The following is a 20,754-nucleotide window of genomic DNA, read 5'->3' on the forward strand; positions in this document are numbered from 1 at the left end:
GGTTTGTCGAGTGGATGTAATGACTACGCCACCTGTGGTTTCTGTTGATCCTCCACCAGAGCTGCGTTCAGTCCTCTGAGGTGGGATGTAGTGTCAGCAGAAGATGGTACTACTCCCCACAGGCGGAGCAGGGCCTCAGGGCAGAGAACACGGATCAGGGGAGTAGTAGTAGGAGAGAATGCCAAGAGTGTGCAAAGCAGTCATCAAAGCAAAAGGTGGCTACTTTGAAGAACCTAGAATATAAGACATAGTTTCAATTGTTTCACACTTTTTTGTTAAGTATATAATTCCACATGTGTTAATTCATAGTTTTGATGCCTTCAGTTTGAATGTACAATTTTCATAGTCATGAAAATACAGAAAAATCTTTAAATGAGAAGGTGTGTCCAAACTTTTGGTCTGTACTGTATGTACCATCCTCCAAAACTTTGAGGACTCCACAAAGATTGTGAGCGCCGATGATGCCATAATTAGCATCACCATCTCGCTTCTCTGTCTTCTGAAACGCTCTCTGCTCACAATCAAAGAGGATGCATTGCAGTTGGAGCACGATGAAATGGAGCAAGGAACCATACAGGGTGATTACACACAGCCCAGCCTCATCTCATCCCAATGTGGATTGGGTGACAATGAGGAAGAGGAGGAGGAAGAACAGAAGCTAGTTTCATGCGCTGTAGACGGTATTACCTGCACAACTGTCATACCGTCTGTGCAGCGTGGATGGCCTGAGGACTGGGAGGAGGAGGAGGAGACCATGGTCAGTCGTCCTCTTGGTGAGGACACGGAAGTCTTGCCTTTGGGTGACAGTCATTACTGGTTGGTGACACTTCTAGATCCATGCTACAAGGAGAACTTTCTATCTCTTATTCCCAAGGAGGACAGGTCTACTAAAATGGGGCAGTACCAAAAAACACTGGCGGCAGAGGTCACAGTTCATTGGACAACCAAGGAGTACAAGCAAGAGAAACACAACTCCAATCCAACAGAGGCATGGGAACACTGTCAACGTTCTGGGACAGTTTTCTCAGTCTCTCCCATTGCACAGGCCCTGAGGCGTGGGGTGCTCTCACAAGGAGTGCAAAAAAGAAGAAGCTGAGGGGGTACCGTGCTGACCGTATCAACGTCCTCCGTGATTCCTCTGCGCCTTATAATTATTGGGTATCCAAGCTGGACACGTGGCATGAACTGGCTCTCTACGCCTTGGAGGTCCTGGCCTGGCCTGCCCTTCCGCTAGCATTTTGTCAGAGCGTGTTTTTAATGCTGCTGGTGGAATTATAACTGATAAGCGCATCCGCCTGTCAACTGAAAATGCTGACAGGCTGACTCTTATAAAAATGAACACCACCGAATGATAGCAGCGTAACAAACTCAAATCCAGTGTCTTTTTTTGGGAAGTCTATTCCCATGCACCTCTTCACACCCACACATGGGTATACGCTTCCTGATTTTGTCTATTTGGACCTCCTCCTTCTCCTCATCCTCCATCACCATATCATTCACCACCATATCTACCATATCACCTCCTCTACTTGTCTTGCAAGGGGCATTGGAGTTCCTCCAAATTTTTGGCAGATTTTGCATTCACTGCATAGGCAAACACTATGGGAGACCCACTTCCTAATAATGGGAACATTGTTTTTAGGAGGCTCTCTGACCCCTATGTCTCTTGCAAGGGGCATTGGAGTGCCTCCAAATTTTTGGCAGACTTTGCCATCACTGCATACACAACAAAGCATAGCCGGCTGATGGCTCTCTAACTATAGCGAGGGCCGACTACTGGCCCTTTAAGAATAGTAAGGGCCGCCTGATGGCCCTATAAAAATAGTCTTTGTGACTTTCAGAGTCCCTCCATCATAAATTAAACAGGATGTGTCTGATGATGTGTCACACACCACATGGCCAGATAAGGTTGTAAAATGTTAAAATGACATTTACCAGTGAATTCATTTGTCTTGGTTGAAAGCAATGCAAAAGTGCAAAAACGCATCAAAAACGCTACATGTGAACATAGCCCAAGGAGTGGAGGAGCATTTTTGTTTTTGTATATTTATTTTGCCTTATATACAAGTCATTATCCTGGAAAGGATGTTCCTTAACATATTTCCCAGGATAATCCATTTTGGTTTCGTTTTTGTATGTTTTATTGTGAGTCTGGAAAAAGTGCCGTAATACCTCTGACAACGTTGTTCACAGCAGTGACCTGGGAGTCATAAATGCTTCAAGCGGTCTTCCCCATGCTGTTCTCATGTCATTTGAGCACTGTTCCCATCTATTTGGGCAATTTTTAGGCCCTCTGCAGACCGCCGGGGGGGAGCCGCCTGAAAAATGCTCGAGTTTCCCATAGACTTACATTGGGCTCGTTGCTCGGGTTGAGCACCCGAGGATTCCAATTTGCTCGACCCGAGCATCGAGCACCCGAGCATTTTAGTGCTCGCCCATCACTAGTCTTTAGTTTAGGACCCTCAACTATTAGTCAAGGATGGACACATATTGTTTCCGCCTCTCTGGAGGAGTCTGGAAGCTCCTGCCTTACTCAGAAAGCTTAAGTATATCAATAGGAACTTTTAAAGCAGAAATCGAAAATGTATTACCCAGTCCCAAATATAAAATACAGAAGTTCTTATCTAAAGATTTTGGAATAACACCACGTTTGGAAACAGATCATCCAGTAGAGTGATGTAGCTATGAGGGGGTGCCAAAGCTCTGGTGTCTGAGGGTCCCAGATAATTTTTAAGGATAAATCATGACTATACTCTGAATCATAACGAGACAACTCCTGTGACTACTACTTCCCGATACAATCCCAGTCCTATGTCCACTAAGTTCCCCTCAGGTCACACATACTAAGGCAATGTTTCCAAAATCAGTCAAGAATGTCATGTAACATTTTTAATATGATTGTAACCAACATGTAATTCTAAAATCTGGATACAGCTCCACATATCTTGAACTGTTTCAGTGAAACCTGACAGGCGGAGACCTTGGCCATCCTTCTCTGGTCACCTTACCTAGGCATCTAAATCTCCAAGGTTATTATGAGTGCAATAAAGCATTAACATACAGGCAGAAGTATTTTGCCATATTCACACGTTGCATTTTTGCTGCGTTTTTTGCAATGTTGTTATATGCACATTAAAAGATGTTTTTTATAGTACTAGCAAAAGATATGCGATTTCAGATATCTTATGCACACACAGCGTTTTTTTAAATCTGCAGCATGTCAATTCTATCAGCGTTTTTTGCAGCGTCTTTTCACGTTATGCTACAATACAACGTTCTGTACTTTGGGGTATCTTCCATTACAAGGCTGTGTGCCCACGATGCGTTTTTCAAGCGTTTACGCTGCGGAATTTCCGCAGCGTAAACGCTTCAAAAACGCATGGTAATCCGCCCCCCATGGTCCCCAATGACAAGCCGCACTGTCAATGCCCATGCTGAGGATTTTTCCGCAGCGTTTATGCTGCGCTCAAAAATCCGCAGCATGTCCATTAAGGTTGCGGAAGCCCAGCGCAATCGCCGCCATTGGCTTGCTTTGAGACGCACATAATCCGTGTCAGTACATTTGTACTCACGGATTATATGTGGTTGAATGTGCAGATGGTACCCAGTTCTGGAGGAGAGGAGACTCTCATCCAGACCTGGGTACCATTGTACCTGTAAAAAAAAGAATAAAATAAAAAATAAAGATAATATTCACCTTCCGACGGCCCCCGGTCTCCTTCCCTGTGCTTGCGGGCAGGACTGAAGGACCTGCGGTGACGTCACAGTCATGTGACCGCAGGCCCTTCAGTGCAGTGTCCCGCGATCAGCTGGCAGCCAGGAAGGAGCGCAGCAGCACACGCCGGGCCATCAGAGGGTAAGTATAGGTTTATTTTTAAATATTCTTTTACGGTCACACTATATAAATCCATGCTGTTTGCATGGATTTATATAGTGTGACCTAGTTGTCAAGCACTTTCCAAGTGATGCTAAAATCGCCTGGAAAGCGCTTGTCAACCCGCATGCGGAAATGCATGTGAAGAATGCTTCAAATCCGCATGTCCCTGGCAGGAAAACGCATGTACAATCCGCATGTATTTGGCAGGAAAAACGCATGCACAATCTGCATGCGTTTTTTCTGCCAGGGAGATGCAGAAATGCTGCAGAAATTTTCTGCTTCATTTCTGCATCGTGGGCACATAGCCTAATGTGGTACTCTTGTCTCACTCATTCATTTGTAAACTTGCCAGATGAAGGGGCCTCCGTGCTTCAGCTATGGGTTAGACAGTAAAGGTATCACTATTAGAACACTTTGTTTACATAAAGGTATTTACAAACATTGTGTGCATTGATACATAACATTCTGTTTTGCAGATATCAGTGCTTCACTCTGCATTTGCTCCTGATCTACCAGTTGATTACTGAAGTGTTTGGATTTCCACTCTGTGCAAGACATTTGCTGGAATCAAGGGACCAGGAAGGTAAAAAAAAGAGATTTTAATTAAATCAGTGGTGTAGTTATCTGCCATTGTTCATATTCTGACTCCATAGCTGTGCTGCAAGTATAGGGCGCTGTGAGACACCGTTTCTAGGCCGTCTCTTTTAACCCTACTTACATGGAAGCGATGTCATCAGATAGTTTAACTCGACTGCATGATGGCACGTTGGTGAGGATTCAGAAGAAGCTCTATTTTCTTTAAGAATGCTTGTTGAAGTGCATACAGCAGCAGGTAAAAAGACCTTTCTCAGATACAGGCTGAGAGCACATGAGCTTCTATCATGGCTAAAATGGAGAATGTGAAGAAACATGGGGAAGAAGGGAGGGGTTAGTTACATCACAGCTACATCAGAGGGAGACAGGGAGAGAGAAAGGACAAACTACTAAGGAAAGCAAACATTACTGCATAGCAACCAAACAGTAATATATGACAACTAAAGGAAGTGCAATGCTGTCTGTAAATTCCCAAATCATGAGACATGGGACATGTCTTAAATCTTTAGATTTCACAATGATTCATTTAGACATGATGTCTTCTGAGAATGTCACAGTAGACCTGAAAGACAAAAAAGAAACACAAAAGCATACAACAATAACAATAACAATTGTAAGTCCAGTTTTCCAGCTGGTGGCCTGAAGTCCTCAACAGTAGGATAATCCAAGTCCAATTGGAAACCCATCCTCGGATTGGGGAAGCCACAACATGCAAACACTTCCACCAACCCAACAATCAACTGGTGAAAGTTCCAATGTCCTAACCCAGCTGGAGGCATATGGCGGTAAGCTCCCCGCCGTAAGCTGTGTCCAGTAGCAATATCCTTCATGTGATGTCCTCCTTTGGTAAAAGCAGTACAAGTTCAGTCACTGGACGAAAGAAAACATGAGTTGAACCACCTTCCGTAACCTTGACTTCCACCTTACGAGTCTTACCATTGTTGCTTGGTGTAACCTTGGTGATAAGACCCATTGGCCAGTCATTGCGATGAGCCTCTTTATCTTTAAGGAGGATGAGGTCTCCCTCTTGGAGGTTAGGTTTTGCAGTCTGCCATTTGTGACGGCTTTGATGCAAGTGCAGATATTCAGTCTTCCAGCGGTGTCAAAAGACATTAGACAAGTGTTGTACCTGTTTCCACTGACGTCTGTAAATGTCTCCATGCATATACGTCCCTGGAGGGATGCAGCTGCTCCAACCTTCTGAGTAAGAAGTGTGGCAGGAGTAAGAATCATTGGAGCATCGGGGTCTGATGATACTGGTATCAATGGTTCATTTATCACAGCAGACACTTCAGCAAGGAAGGTAACCAGGACTTCATGGGTGAGAGGTAGTTTATGATCCAGCAACATCGAATCAAGGATTCTTCGAGCAGTGGCAATCATACGTTCCCAGGATCCTCCCATTTGTGATGAATGTGGAGGGTTGAACACCCAAGTGCACCCATTGTCAGTGAAGAAGTTGTCTAACTGTAATTTCTTGCATGCTCCCACAAAGTTAGTGCCACAGTCAGATCCGAGTTGTTTGGCAGGTCCCCGGATAGAAAAGAATCTTCTGAGGGCATTGATGAAGCAAATGGAATCCATGGATTCAATTACCTCAATATGAACTGCTTGGATGCTAAGACAGGTGAACAGCACAGCCCACCGCTTACTGTTTGCGGCTGCACCACGGGTCTTTCTTGTAACAACTGACCATGGGCCAAAAACACCTACGCAGATATATGTGAATGGCTGGTCTGTGCTTAGCCGATCTGCTGGGAGATTTGCCATCTGTTGATGTTGGTGTTTTCCTCTTAATCTTTGACACTTAACGCATCTATGTAGCACTGAGTAGACACATCTCTTCATCCCCACTATCCAGAGGCCAGCGGACCTTATGGTGCCTTTGGTAAACTGTCTCCCTTGGTGCTGCACTCGTTCATGATAGTGACGGACCAATAGTGTAGCAATGTAGTGCCGACCCGGAATGATGATAGGATTCTGTTCTTTATCACATAGATCAGACTTCTCTGTATGACCACCCACCTTTAACAGTCTGTGATGATCGACCACTGGGTTCAATTCAAGCAGTGAACTATTCTTGGACAGGCTGGTACCCTTTGTGATACTGTCGATCTCGTGATGATATTCTTCTTGTTGCATGCATCGGATGATGAATTGTTCGGCATGTCTGATGTCAGCAACAGTAGGGTGCCCTTTACACATATGCCAGCCACAACACTCTGATGATTTGTCACTGGCAAAGCAATGAGCGATGTGAATAAGATGAGCTACGGCCCGCACAACAGTTGACCAACTTGAGAAGCGTTGAGATCTTAGTTTCGATTTTGGTATCACAGAAGTGTAGCAAGTACAGATGATTGGTCTGATCTCTTTGTCAGACTCCGGTTCCACTAGCTCATAAGTGTTGTCGGTGTCCTTTGAACTAGGATCCTTCTATAAGACACTTGGAGGCGACAGCCACATGTTGTCATTGAGCTTAGACGCAGCTGTGAGTCTTGTCCCTCGGTCAGCTGGGTTCAGGTCAGTAGAGACGTAGTGCCACTGCTCCGGGATAGAAATGCTTCTGATGCGCTCTACTCTATTGCTGACGTAGACGTAGAATTGTTTTGTTTGGTTGTAAATGTAACCAAGTACCACTCTGCTATCTGTGTAGAATGTAAATGAATCAAGCGCCATGTCCATTTTATCCTTTATAGCTTCAGCTAATTCCACTGCCAGTATGGCAGCACAAAGTTCGAGTCTTGGTACAGAGTGAGCAGGTTTCGGGGTTAGTTTTGCCTTACCGAGGATGAATCCACAATGTACCCTGTTGTTGGTTTCTGAGGTCTTCAGGTAGGCTACTGCAGCTATGGCCTCTGTAGATGCGTCGGAGAAAATGTGCACTTCTCTCCTGGTGGCGGCTGAAAGGGAGCTTGGAGAATAACAACATGGGACTTGGAGATGTTCTAAGACCTTCAGAGACTTCTTCCATGTCTCCCACCTTTGTTCTTTCTGGGATGGTAGCGGAGTGTCCCAATCTGTGCTCTCAGCGGTCAACTGTCTCAACAGTATCTTGCCTTGACTGGTGATGGTGCAATAAACCTAAGAGGATCATAGATGCTGTTCACAACAGATAAGACTCCTCCTTTAGTGAAAGGTTTATCACAAACTGACACTTGTGTCCTTTTTAACCCCTTTCCGTCCCAAGGCGTACTAATAATAAAAAAATAAACCAATAAAAGTACACATATTTGGTATCGCTGCATCTGGAATGACCTGACCTATAAAAAACTGTCCCACTAGCAAAACCCTTTAGTGAACACAGTAAAAATAATAAACGAAGCAAAAAACGATGCTTTATCATCATACCGCCAAACAAAAAATGGAATAAAACGCGATCAAAATGACGAATGTAAATAAAAATGGTACCGCTGAAAATGTCATCTTGTCCCGCAAAAAACAAGCCACCATACAGCTCCAACGGCCGAAAAATAAAAAAGTTATAGCTCTCAGAATAAAGCAATGCAAATACAATTATTTTTTCTATAAAATAGTTTTTATTGTGTAAAATCGCCAAAACATAAAAAAACTATATAAATGTGGTACCGCTGTAAACATTCTGACCCGAAGAATAAAGCTGCTTTTTCAATTTTACCACACTTGGAACTGCATAAAAAAAACAAAAAAACAATTCCTGAATTGTTGGTTTTTGTTTATTCTCCCTCCCAAAAATCGGAATAGAAAGCGATCAAAAAATGTCACATGCCCGAAAATGGTACCAATAAAAACGTCAACTTGTCCCCCAAAAAACAAGCCATCACATGACTCTGTCAGACGAAATATGGAAAAATTATAACTCTCAAAATATGGCGATGCAAAAACTAGTCTTTGTAAAAAAAAAAAGTTTTTTTTTAGTGTGTGACAGCTGGCAATCACAAAAACCCCATAAGAATCTGGTATCGCTGTAATTGCACCGACCCAAAGAATAAAGTCATCTAATCACTTATACCGCACGAGGAACGGCGTAAAAAATAAACTCTAGGATTAGGGTTAGGGTTATGCTAGGGTTAGGGTCGGGCTAGGGTTAGGGTTGTGCTGGGGTTGGGATTTTTTCAGAAGTAAAGAAAAAAAATGACGACGATATGGCGACTACTGTTGAGCGCAAGTGCTTGCTACTTGAGTTTGCATCGGGTGCTCGGGTATGCACCGAGTATAGCAGGTGTTCGAGTGACATGCTCGAGTCTTCGCCCAATATGTTTTACAGCTGTTATACAGCCAAAAAAAGCTCACGGGGATTGCTTGCCATGCACTAGCGATCCCTGCATGTTTTATTTTGGATGTCTAATAACCGTGAAACATGTGGGGTGGGGACTGGAGCATGTCACTTGAGCACCCGCGATACTTGGTTAATACCCGAGTACCCGATGCAAACTCAAGCAGCGGGCACTTGCACTCAAGACTAATGACAACTTATTCAATATGATGACCTAATGTTATCCAATTCTATGTCGTACCTCTGGGTTCAAAATGTTCACTATACCCCTTGATAAAAAAAAAAGTCAAAATGGCGCTCCTTCCCTTCCGAACCTTGCCGTGTACCCAAACAGTGGTTTTCCCCCACATATGGGGCAACTGCTTACTCAGGAGAAATTGCACAACAAATTGGATGGTGCAATTTCTTCTGTTACTCTTATGAAAATGCAAAATCAGAGGCTGAAAAACATTTTTGTTGGAAAAATGTGAAAATTTTATTTTTACAGCTCAATGTTATAAACTTCTGTGAAGCACCTGTGGGTTTAGGGTGCTCACCACACATCTAGATAAGTTCCTTGAGGGGTCTACTTTCCAAAATGGGGTCACTTGTGGGGGGTTTCCACTGTTTAAGCACTTCAGGGGCTGTCCAAACATAACATGGCGTCCGCTAATTATTTCAGCAAATTTTACATTCAAAAAGTCTAATGGCGCTCCTTCCCTTCCGAACCCTACCGTGTGCCCAAACAGTGGTTTTCCCCCACATATGGGGTATAAGCGCGCTCAGTAGAAATTGCACAACAAATATTGGGTTTCATTTTTTAATGATACCTTTGTGAAAATAAAAAAATGGGGTCTAAAGTAACATTTTTGTGAAAAAAAATAAATGTTCATTTTTTTCTTACACATTACAAAAATTCCTGTGAAGCACCTGAAGGGTTAATAAACTTCTTGAATGTGGTTTTGAGCACCTTGAGAGGTGCAGTTTTTAGAATGGAATCACTTTTGGGTATTTTCTGTCATAAAGGCCCCTCAAAGTCACCTCAAATGTGATATGGTCCCTAAAAAAATGGTTTTGTAAATTTTGTTTTAAAAATGAGAAATCGCTGGTCAACTTTTAACCCTTATAGCTCCCTAACAAAATAAAATTTTGGTTTCAAAATTGTGCTGATGTAAAGTAGACATGTGGGAAATGTTATTTATTAATAGTGTTGAGCCACCCCCGTAGTGTTCGAGTTCGGTTCGTCGAACACCCGTGTGTTCGCCGAACTGTTCGTCGAACACCTTCGAACACCGTTAAAACCAATGGCAGGCAAACAAAAACACATAGAAACACATAGAAAACACCTTCAAAGGTGTCCAAAAGCTGACAAACTGCTCAGAAGACACAACTAACACATGGAAAAGTGACAAGTACATATAGTCATGCGAAAAGAAAAGAGGTGGAGGAGTAAAAGGAGGGGGAGACACAGATATAGGCATGTCATGCCCTTCTAAAATCCAAAAAGTGAGAAGCCGACACGTTCAGTTCGCTCCTGCCCGTGCCACCTCCGTGTCGCCGGGTTTGTGCCAGAGCCGCGGTGAACCCTGACGGCCAGCCCCCCTCTCCCAATACTGGTGCCTGTCCGCTGGTGGGTCGAGCGAGCCCCCCTGTGGTGGAGGCAACTCTAAGCTTTTTAATTTAAATTGTCTCTCTAATTTGAATGAATACACTTTCAATCCATTTACAAGGATCTATTGGAGGGCAAGTCTCATGCCAGCAGCCGCATAATTCCAGCTCCAGTAGCGTCCACTAAAGCTGCTGCAGTTAAAAAGCTTTTATAAGGATCGAGCTCGGCTGTCCACCGCAAGGCATCCTACTGCCAGTCCCAGCCCCTATGCCTTGGGGTGCCTCCTGATGCTGTTCACTGAGTATCCCGTGGTCCCGAAGCATTTCCTTTGAAAAAATTAAGTGTCCAAACTACAGGTGGTGTAGCTTGCTTAACAGCCGGGATAATCCGCTGACTAGCAGACACTGCTACTAGGCACAAAGTATTTCCTGGGCTAGATGCAGTTAAAAATTTGTAATTAGATACTCTCGTTGGATGCTGAGAAAGCATTCCATAGAGTCTCCTGGCACGCTATATATGATTCTCTTAAAAAGCTTGGGGTAGGGGTCTAGGGGACCCTTTTATAGCCAAAATCACGGCCCTGTATCGCAATACGTCACCTAGGCTGAAGATAAATGGAACTGTAGCACCCTGAGGGCTCGGTTGCTACAGAGGTATTGCACCTCACTCAGAGGTGTGATATCTCACTCTCAGGTAAGGATGGAGTGTGGATCAGGACCCGACACCTGCATGCATTACACCACATTGCCGTGAGGCAGGGCGACCAATATGCCTCTGAGATGGGCACGACAGTCCCTGTCCCTGGCTGGAGTGGGGGGAGGGAACACTGAGGAAGGGGAACCCTGTAGTGCAGGAGCAGGGAGGAAGCAGTTCCTGGGTGCATTGAGAAGGGAGTATAAAAGGTGGGCACCATCTTAGTTCAGTGCAGAGAAGTCTGAGCAGAAGTGGCAGGGAGCAGGGGCTCTGCATGAGCTCTGCTCCGGAGGCGGGCCTAGTAACAGAGGACCAGGCCTGGAAGAGGGAGAAGGAAGGAAGAGGAGCGGAGAAGGCTCCAGGAACGAGGAATGAAGGGATCCCAGGGGTGCGGACGGGCGAGTCGCCACCGCACGCCCGAATCCACCTGCGTGGAGGGGTCAGGCCAAAGGGGGAGACCGGTCCCCGAAACTAGTGGAGGCAGGAAACGACCCTCAGCTAGAAACCGGAGGCTGTGACATTTTATGTGGCGCAGCCCCTCGCTACACCCGCTAGGAAGGCACGACATAGGGTCAGGGAAACTGGCGCCAAGTTTACCAAGAGGAGGCCCGAGGCAGCCGGACAGAAGGGTTGGTAAGAAAGGCCAGACAAAGGACACACAAAGGGGGTCCTGTGAAGCGCTCCAAAGTTATCTGGGAGTTGTCTGAGCCCCTCACCTGGTGAGCACAGTACGACGTGGGCAGCCGTTACCTGCAGACGTGGTCTGGATAATAAGAACTGTGAGTAAAGGCCCTGGACTGCATCACTGACTCCGTGTCGTTACTGCTGCTGCCCTGCCATCACCCCCATCCTCCGCATACACTGCCCTGAGGCTATACTCCTCCCGTGGGGAGTTATGCTACGCTCTGCTGCACCCACAACACCAGCCTCAGCGGTCTGCCCTGCAGCGGCGGTTCACTCTGACCGCAATCCACGGGTGGCGTAGTCGGACATTTAAACATCAAAACCACATAAATAGTTCCGCCACTGGTTTGACCACCCTGAGCCACGGAACCGGGTCGCCGCCACGAAGACTACAACCACCAGCATCCACCAAAAAGGGTCCGGCTCCGGGTGTCCCAAGGCCCAGGGGGTGCATCAGAACATTTTTATCACCTTTCACAATCACCAATGGGACAAGGCAGGGATGTCCTCTGTCCCCTCTCTTATACATCCTAGTGACGGAGCACCTGCTCTCATCAATTCGCCATAACCCCAATATTAGGTGGATTGAGGTGGGAGGCACCGAGTACAAGTGCTCTCTATTTGCTGATGATGTCCTAGTATATATCACTCAATCACATATATCCATCCATGCTGTTATGGCTGAAATAGATCACTTTGTTACATGGTCAAATTTTAAAATCAATGCAGCGAAGTCTGAGGCCCTCGATGTCTCCCTCCCCAAATCCATATAGGATTCCATCCAGTCCAACTTTCCCTTTGCCTGGCCCTCACAGCGTATCAAATACTTAGGAATTCCTATTCATAGAGACCTCTCCCATCTATGTTATCTTAATTTTGGGCCCTTTATTGAACAACTCCATACAGACCACGGTTGGCAAGTTAGAACTGTAAGATTCTCTACGTGAACCACTGGTGTTTTGTGGAAAAGCACATGTACACTGTGTTCCAAATTATTATGCAAAAAGTGTTTAGGAGTGATAAGGGAAGAATTTGTTTGTTTGTCAGTTAAACTCATTGATGGTGATGTGTGTCAGGGCTCTTTATATCACTGTAAGCAATTGCAGACACCTGTGCTAATTAGTTTGGCAGGTGTGTCCAATGAAAGGCAAGACTACTTAAGAAGGCTGTCTCACATTATTAAGCAGCCTACATTTTCTGCCAAAATGGGAAAGAAAAAGGATGTGTCTGCTGCTGAGAAGCAACAAATTGTGGAGTGTTTAGGTCAAGGCATGACTACAATCAACATTGTGCGATGATCAGGATGAAGTGTCTTGGCAATCAAGAAGTATGTAGCTGATTCACAGTACACACGTGTACGTGCTGATAAGGGCAAATTGAGGACTCTTTCCTACAGGCAATTACGTCAGGTTAAAAGAGCAGCGGCAAAAAAGCCTTGTCATAGCAGCAGACAAGTTTTTGAAGCTGCTGGTGCCTCCAACGTCCCCTGAACAACAAGATGCAGGGTCCTTCAGAGGTTTGCAGCTGTGCATACGCCATCCTGTCGACCTCCTCTATCCACTTCACACAAGCAGAAACGGCTCCAGTGGGCTAAACATTACATGAAGACTGATTTCAAAACTGTTTTGTTCACGGATGAGTGCCGTGCAGCGCTCGATGGTCCAGATGGATGGAGTGGAGGATGGCTGGTTGATGGACATCCCACGCAAACACGGCTACAGCGCCAACAAGGAGGAGGTGGAGTAATGTTTTGGGCTGGAATCATGGGGAGAGAGATTGTCGGCCCCTTTAGGATCCCTGAAGGCGCTAAAGATGAACTCCATAATGTATGTGGATTTTCTTAAACAGCACTTCCTGCCATGGTTCAAGAAGAAGAACCGTGTATTTCACTGCAAGATCATTTTTTGCATGATAATGCACCATCTCATGCTGCACATCAAACATCTGCATCTCTGGCTGATATGGGCATAAAAGGGGACAAACTTATGGTGTGACCCCCATGCTCCCCTGACCTCTACCCCATTCAGAACCTCTGGAGCATCATCAAAAGGAGTGTCTATGATGGCGGGAGGCAGTTCACATCTAAGCAACACCTCTGGGAGGGTATTCTGTCCTCATGCAAAACAATTGAAGCAGAAACCATCCAAAACCTGACAAATTCAATGGACGAGAGAGTTCAGAAGCTCCTTTCGAACAAGGGGTCCTATGTGAAAATGTAACATCACCTAGAATAAAGTTTTGAGTTGAAAACTGTTTGATTTCAGTTTCTAATAACCTGCTAATGCTTATAATTTCAAAAATGACAATTTTTTTGGTCTTTATTAAAATGAAAAGGTTGATCGAAAAGTTTGGGGGATCTAAGAGTGTGGCAACCCAGTAGTCATGATTACTTTGAATTCTGACAATATGAGGGTCATGTTGCAGGTAGTGCAGCAAGAAGGCACTTATGTGTCTTGCGCATCTCGGAGCCCCAAAATTATTTTCCGGGCTAGATGCAGCTAAAAATTATTATTAATTTTAAATCTGGTGGAGCTTAGTATAGATGGCCTAATAGGATCAGTGCTGCACACTGCTACAAAGCCCAAATTATTTTCCAGCCAAGATACAGATAAACATGATTAGTAATTTTAAATCTGGTGGAGCTTATTATAGATGGCCTAATAGAATCAGTGCTGCACACTGCTACAAAGCCCAAATTATTTTCCAGCCAAGATACAGATAAACATGATTAGTAATTTGAAAGCTTAAAACGGTTGGTAGGGTGATTTTAACCAATCATCAAGCTTTTACTCTCCCCAGGATGACACAGGGGTAGAAAAGTCGTTTCGGATCCATGATTTGTTCATCTTTATGAACGTGAGTCTGTCTACATTATCAGTGGAGAGCCGCGTGCGCTTATCTGTCAGCACACCACCAGCAGCGCTGAACACACGTTCAGACAGAACGCTGGCTGCGGGGCATGACAAGATCTCCAAGGCATAAGTGGCTAGCTCCGGCCATTTATCCAGATTGGAAGCCCAAAAAGAGCAAGGGTCCAGTGACACAGTCATGGCTTCAATGTTTACTTGGAGATACTCCTGTACCATCGTCTCTAGGCGTTGACTATGTGTCAGACTTCTTGTCTCCTGTGGCCTTGCAAAGGATGGGCTAAAAAAGTGGTGAAATGATTCCGCAAAATTGATGTTACCAGCAGATACTGTGTTTCTGTTACGGTTTGAGTGCTGAACACTTGACGGTCCCACGGTTGGCAAGTTGGAACTGTGAGATTCACTACGTGCACCACTGGTGTTTTGTGGAAAAGCACATGTAAGATTCTGCAACAGTCTCTGCTGATACTCCTGCATGCGTGCATCCCTTTCTATGGCAGGAATAATTTCTGTAAATTTACTTTTGTACCGGGGATCTAACAGTGTGGCAACCCAGTAGTCAGGATTATTTCTAATTCTCACAATTCGAGGGTCATGTTGCAGGTAGTGCAGCAAGAAGGCACTCATGTGTGTTGCGCATCCAGGAGCACCAAGTCCCTGTTGTGTTGGTGGCGAGGTAACAATCATGCTTCCTTCCTCTGTCCTCTCCCCCCAACCTCGCACAACAGAAATGTGATCAAGGTCTCCCTCATCTGATGAGTCTTCCATCAGTTCGTCCTCCACTTCTTCCTGGGCTCCTGCACCTTCCTCACTAGTTTGGCTGCTACCATGCGCCCTGGTAAAACCATCTCCCCCACCCTCACATGCCTGCCGCCTTGGTGCTGGCGACCGTCTGGACCTTGCAGATGTTAGCCCTTCCGCATACAACTCCTCCTTCTCTACTTCCTCCACCTCTTCTTGTGCCACCACCTGACTCCGAATTCTGTTTAACATGTGCTCCAGCATGTAAATCACCGGAATAGTCATGCTGATAATGGCATCGTCAGCACTAAACATCTTCGTCGCCATTTCAAAACTGTGCAGAAGGGTGCATAGGTCCCTGATCTGAGACCACTCCTCCAGCGTGATTTGCCCCACCTCTGGATCTCGTTGGCCCAGGCTATACGTCAGAACGTATTGCACCAGGGCTTGTCGGTGCTGCCACAGTCGCTGCAACATGTGCAGAGTTGAATTCCACCGGGTAGGCACATCGCATTTTAGCCGGTGAAGTGGCAGGCCCAACGACTTCTGTAGAGATGTAAGTCGCTGAGCTGCGGGATGCGAACGGCGGAAGTGAGCACACAGCGACCGTGCCCTCTGCAGAAGGCCATCTAGTCTGGGATAGTGGGCTAAAAATTGCTGGACAACCAGGTTCAACACGTGAGCCATACAAGGCACGTGTGTGACATTGCCCCGGCGAAGGGCCGCACCCAGGTTTGCAGCATTGTCGCACACGGCCTTCCCTGGTTTCAGGTCCAGTGGAGACAACCATTCATGAAATTGGTTCTCCAGAGCTGACCACAACTCCTCACCTGTGTGACTCACATTTCCCAGACATTTCAAAGTAAAAACCGCCTGATGACGTTGAGCCCTACTGCCAGCATAGTAAGGAGGTGTGCAGGATCCCTTCTGCGCAGTTAGAAAGCTTGTGGCATGACCAGACAGGCTTTGGGTGCAGGTGGAAGACCGAGAGGAGGTTGAGGAGGCAGAAGCAGTGGAGGAACTTTGACATAAAGAGGATTGACGCACAACTCGTGGGGACGGCAAGACTTGGACAGCAGCCCCTTGTCCTGCTGTCACCATATTTACCCAGTGCCCAGTCAGCGACATGTAACGCCCCTGTCCATGCCTACTCGTCCAAGTGTCTGTGGTGAAATGCACCCTGTCACACACAGAGTTTCTCAAAGAAGCGGTGATGTTGTGTGCGACATGCTGGTGGAGCGCAGGCACACCTTTCTTTGAGAAGTAGTGCCGACTGGGCATCTGGTACTGGGGCACTGCGACGGACATAAGGTCTCGAAAATCCTCTGTGTCCACCAGGCGGAAAGGCAGCATTTCTGTAGCCAAGAGCTTGCAGATGGTGAAATTCAACCTCTTAGCTTTCTCATGGCTAGGAGGAAATGGTCTTTTACTTGTCCACATCTGAGGGACCGAGGGCTGGCTATTGTGCTTAGACGGGGTTGATAAGGGTGTCCCCGGCAAACTGCCTGTCTGTGAGGAAGATGCAGGCGGACATGTTAGGTTGCCTTGATCCAAAGGTGGTGCTATCGATGTCGGACAGCGCTCAACACCAGCTGGTGTTACCACCTCCAAAGAAAATGATGACCTGCCAATCACGCTGGCTGTTGCGGGTAAAGAGGTGGCAGGTCTGCGCCCCAAAACAGGTGTGACTGCTGTCCCCCCAGTCACAGAGGATGAAGAGGCCGCGGATGCACAAGATATGGCAGACTGTGGTTGGCCCGGCCGGCTAGGCCGCATTGTAGCACACTGAGCTTCCCACTGCAACTTATGCTTCATGTCCATGTGCCGGTTCATGCATGAAGTACTCAAACTATGTATTTTTTGGCCTCTACTTAGCTTTTGCTGACAAATGTTACAGATAACACGAGTTGGGTCATCTTTATCGATCTGAAAAAATGCCCAGGCTATGCAAGGCTTAGCACCCATGCGACCTGAAGAGCCACCACGACTTGTGGTGAGAGGCAGAGTTGTGTTTGAGGATGCAGTTGTTGACGTGCTTCCAGTACTACGTCTCTGTCCAGGAAGGCGCAACCTGACCTCGTCGTCATTAGCATCTTCCTCCACCTCCTCTGCTGACCTCATCTCTTGGCTGACTGTGGGTTGACAGTAAGTGGGATCTCCAACCTCATCATCATCACCCTGTGCGTTATCACACCCGTCGTCCTCAGAGCCAACCTGTTCCTGCCCTGACAAAAAACTAAAGTTGTCGCTCCAATCAGGTATTTGAGTCTCATCATCGTCTTCCTCATTGTCTCCACCAACAGGAGTTACAGTTTGGGAATGAGGGTCTACATTATGGTCAGAACCTTCTGCGTCTGGTCCTGGATCCGACTCATAAAGATTCTGGGCATCAGTGCAGATCATTTCCTCGTCTGGATTCACAGAAGCGCTGGAGTCGACCTCTGATTCCCAGGCTATAGTATGAGTAAACAGCTCTGCAGACTCAACCATCTGTTCTACCTCATACTCAGACGGGCAGCTGGAGATTTGGGAGCTGTGAGGAAGCAAGTGCGATTGGGGTGACACCTTTGAGGACTGGAGTATTTGTGATGTTGAAGTTGATGTGGAGGAGAGCCACTTAAAGGAGCACTTGATATCCGTTGAAGCACCTGCTGTTTTTGTGCCTCATCTGGAATTTGTAGCGATTGGCGTGGCCGTAAGAAAGGGATCTTATCACATTGTCCGCTAAAAGAAGTAGACATTTTAGTTTGGCTGGAAGATGGTCTTTCTTCTGCAGATGTTACTGTTGCTTTAACACCTACCCCACGGACACAACCTTTTTTCCCCTTCCCAACACGCCTATTCCCCTTTCCACCAGCAGCAGGCCTTTTTCCACTCATTTTGGTGGTTAATTAATTCACAACTCTGGAGTTGTTTGCACAAAAAAACAATGGATGGGAACCGAGCAGAGCTGAGTGGCCAAACTGTGGTATTAGGCCAAAACTATTGGCTGGGTTAGATGCAGAAAAAAATTATATTCGATTTGCAACCTGATGGAGGTCAGTATAGATGGACTAATAGAACAAGTCCCACACACAGCTAGAAGCCCAAATATTTTTTCAGAGGTAGATGCAGAAAAAAAATATATTCAGTTTGCAACCTGATGGAGGTCAGTATAGATGGACTAATAGAGAAAGTCCCACACACTGCTAGAAGGCCAAATATTTTTCAGAGCTAGATGCAGACACAAAATTATTTTGAATTTGCAACCTGATGGAGGTCAGTATAGGTGGACTAATAGAACAAGTCCCACACACTGCTAGAAGGCCAAATATTTTTTCAGAGGTAGATGCAGATAAAAATTATTTTTAATTTGCAACCTGATGGAGGTCAGTATAGATGGACTAATAGAGAAAGTCCCACACACTGCTAGAAGGCCAAATATTTTTTCAGAGCTAGATACAGATAAAAATTATTTTTAATTTGCAACCTGATGGAGGTCAGTATAGATGGACTAATAGAGAAAGTCCCACACACTGCTAGAATGCCAAATATTTTTTTCAGAGCTAGATGCAGAAAAAAATTATATTCAGTTTGCAACCTGATGGAGGTCAGTATAGATGGACTAATAGAACAAGTCCCACACACAGCTAGAAGCCCAAATATTTTTTCAGAGGTAGATGCAGATAAAAATTATTTTTAATTTGCAACCTGATGGAGGTCAGTATAGATGGACTAATAGAGAAAGTCCCACACACTGCTAGAAGGCCAAATATTTTTTCAGAGCTAGATGCAGATAAAAATTATTTTGAATTTGCAACCTGATGGAGGTCAGTATAGATGGACTAATAGAGAAAGTCCCACACACTACTAGAAGGCCAAATATTTTTTCAGAGCTAGATGCAGAAAAAAATTATATTCAGTTTGCAACCTGATGGAGGTCAGTATAGATGGACTAATAGAACAAGTCCCACACACAGCTAGAAGCCCAAATATTTTTTCAGAGGTAGATGCAGATAAAAATTATTTTTAATTTGCAACCTGATGGAGGTCAGTATAGATGGACTAATAGAGAAAGTCCCACACACTGCTAGAAGGCCAAATATTTTTTCAGAGCTAGATGCAGATAAAAATTATTTTTAATTTGCAACCTGATGGAGGTCAGTATAGATGGACTAATAGAGAAAGTCCCACACACTGCTAGAAGGCCAAATATTTTTTCAGAGCTAGATGCAGAAAAAAATTATATTCAGTTTGCAACCTGATAGAGGTCTGTATAGATGGATTAATAGAACAAGTCCCACACACAGCTAGAAGCCCAATATTTTTTCAGAGGTAGATGCAGAAAAAATATATATTCAGTTTGCAACCTGATGGAGGTCTGTATAGATGGATTAATAGAACAAGTTCCACACACAGCTAGAAGCCCAATATTTTTTCAGAGGTAGATGCAGAAAAAAAATATATTCAGTTTGCAACCTGATGGAGGTCAGTATAGATGGACTAATAGAGAAAGTCCCACACACTGCTAGAAGGCCAAATATTTTTTCAGAGCTAGATGCAGAAAAAAATTATATTCAGTTTCCAACCTGATGGAGGTCAGTATAGATGGACTAATAGAACAAGTCCCACACACAGCTAGAAGCCCAAATATTTTTTCAGAGGTAGATGCAGATAAAAATTATTTTTAATTTGCAACCTGATGGAGGTCAGTATAGATGGACTAATAGAGAAAGTCCCACACACTGCTAGAAGGCCAAATATTTTTTCAGAGCTAGATGCAGATAAAAATTATTTTTAATTTGCAACCTGATGGAGGTCAGTATAGATGGACTAATAGAGAAAGTCCCACACACTGCTAGAAGGCCAAATATTTTTTCAGAGCTAGATGCAGAAAAAAATTATATTCAGTTTGCAACCTGATGGAGGTCAGTATAGATGGACTAATAGAACAAGTCCCACACACAGCTAGAAGCCCAAATATTTTTTCAGAGGTAGATGCAGATAAAAATTATTTTTAATTTGAAACCTGATGGAGGTCAGTATAGATGGACTAATAGAGAAAGTCCCACACACTGCTAGAAGGCCATATATTTTTTCAGAGCTAGATGCAGATAAAAATTATTTTTAATTTGCAACCTGATGGAGGTCAGTATAGATGGACTAATAGAGAAAGTCCCACACACTGCTAGAAGGCCAAATATTTTTTCAGAGCTAGATGCAGAAAAAAATTATATTCAGTTTGCAACCTGATGGAGGTCAGTATAGATGGACTAATAGAATGATGCTATGCCCAAAAGATTTTACTTCACTAGGTGCAGTAAAAAAATTGGTATTCTATACACAGGTGGTATATCTTGCAACACAGATAGGCTACTCCACTGACTAACACACTCTGCAATAGGCCAAAAAGGATTAGCTTTGCTAGATTCAGCCAAATGCTGTGAAAAAAACTTGCACAGCACTGGCACAGACC

At 45.0% G+C, this 20,754-nt stretch overlaps 1 protein-coding gene across 1 annotated transcript in view; it reads left to right on the plus strand.

Moving 5' to 3' along the window:
• Positions 1-20,754, plus strand: part of PRRG4 (proline rich and Gla domain 4) — a 263,253-nt gene that overhangs the window by 88,397 nt on the left and 154,102 nt on the right. The window contains exon 2 of the mRNA XM_073658110.1: positions 4,354-4,460. Within this exon, the coding sequence (XP_073514211.1) occupies positions 4,354-4,460 (107 nt within the window). The remainder of the gene's footprint in view (positions 1-4,353; positions 4,461-20,754) is intronic.

This window comes from Phyllobates terribilis, unplaced genomic scaffold (genome assembly GCF_046119375.1).
Source record: "Phyllobates terribilis strain yellow unplaced genomic scaffold, ASM4611937v1 Scaffold_13__5_contigs__length_258822181, whole genome shotgun sequence".
Taxonomy (NCBI): Eukaryota; Metazoa; Chordata; class Amphibia; order Anura; family Dendrobatidae; genus Phyllobates; species Phyllobates terribilis.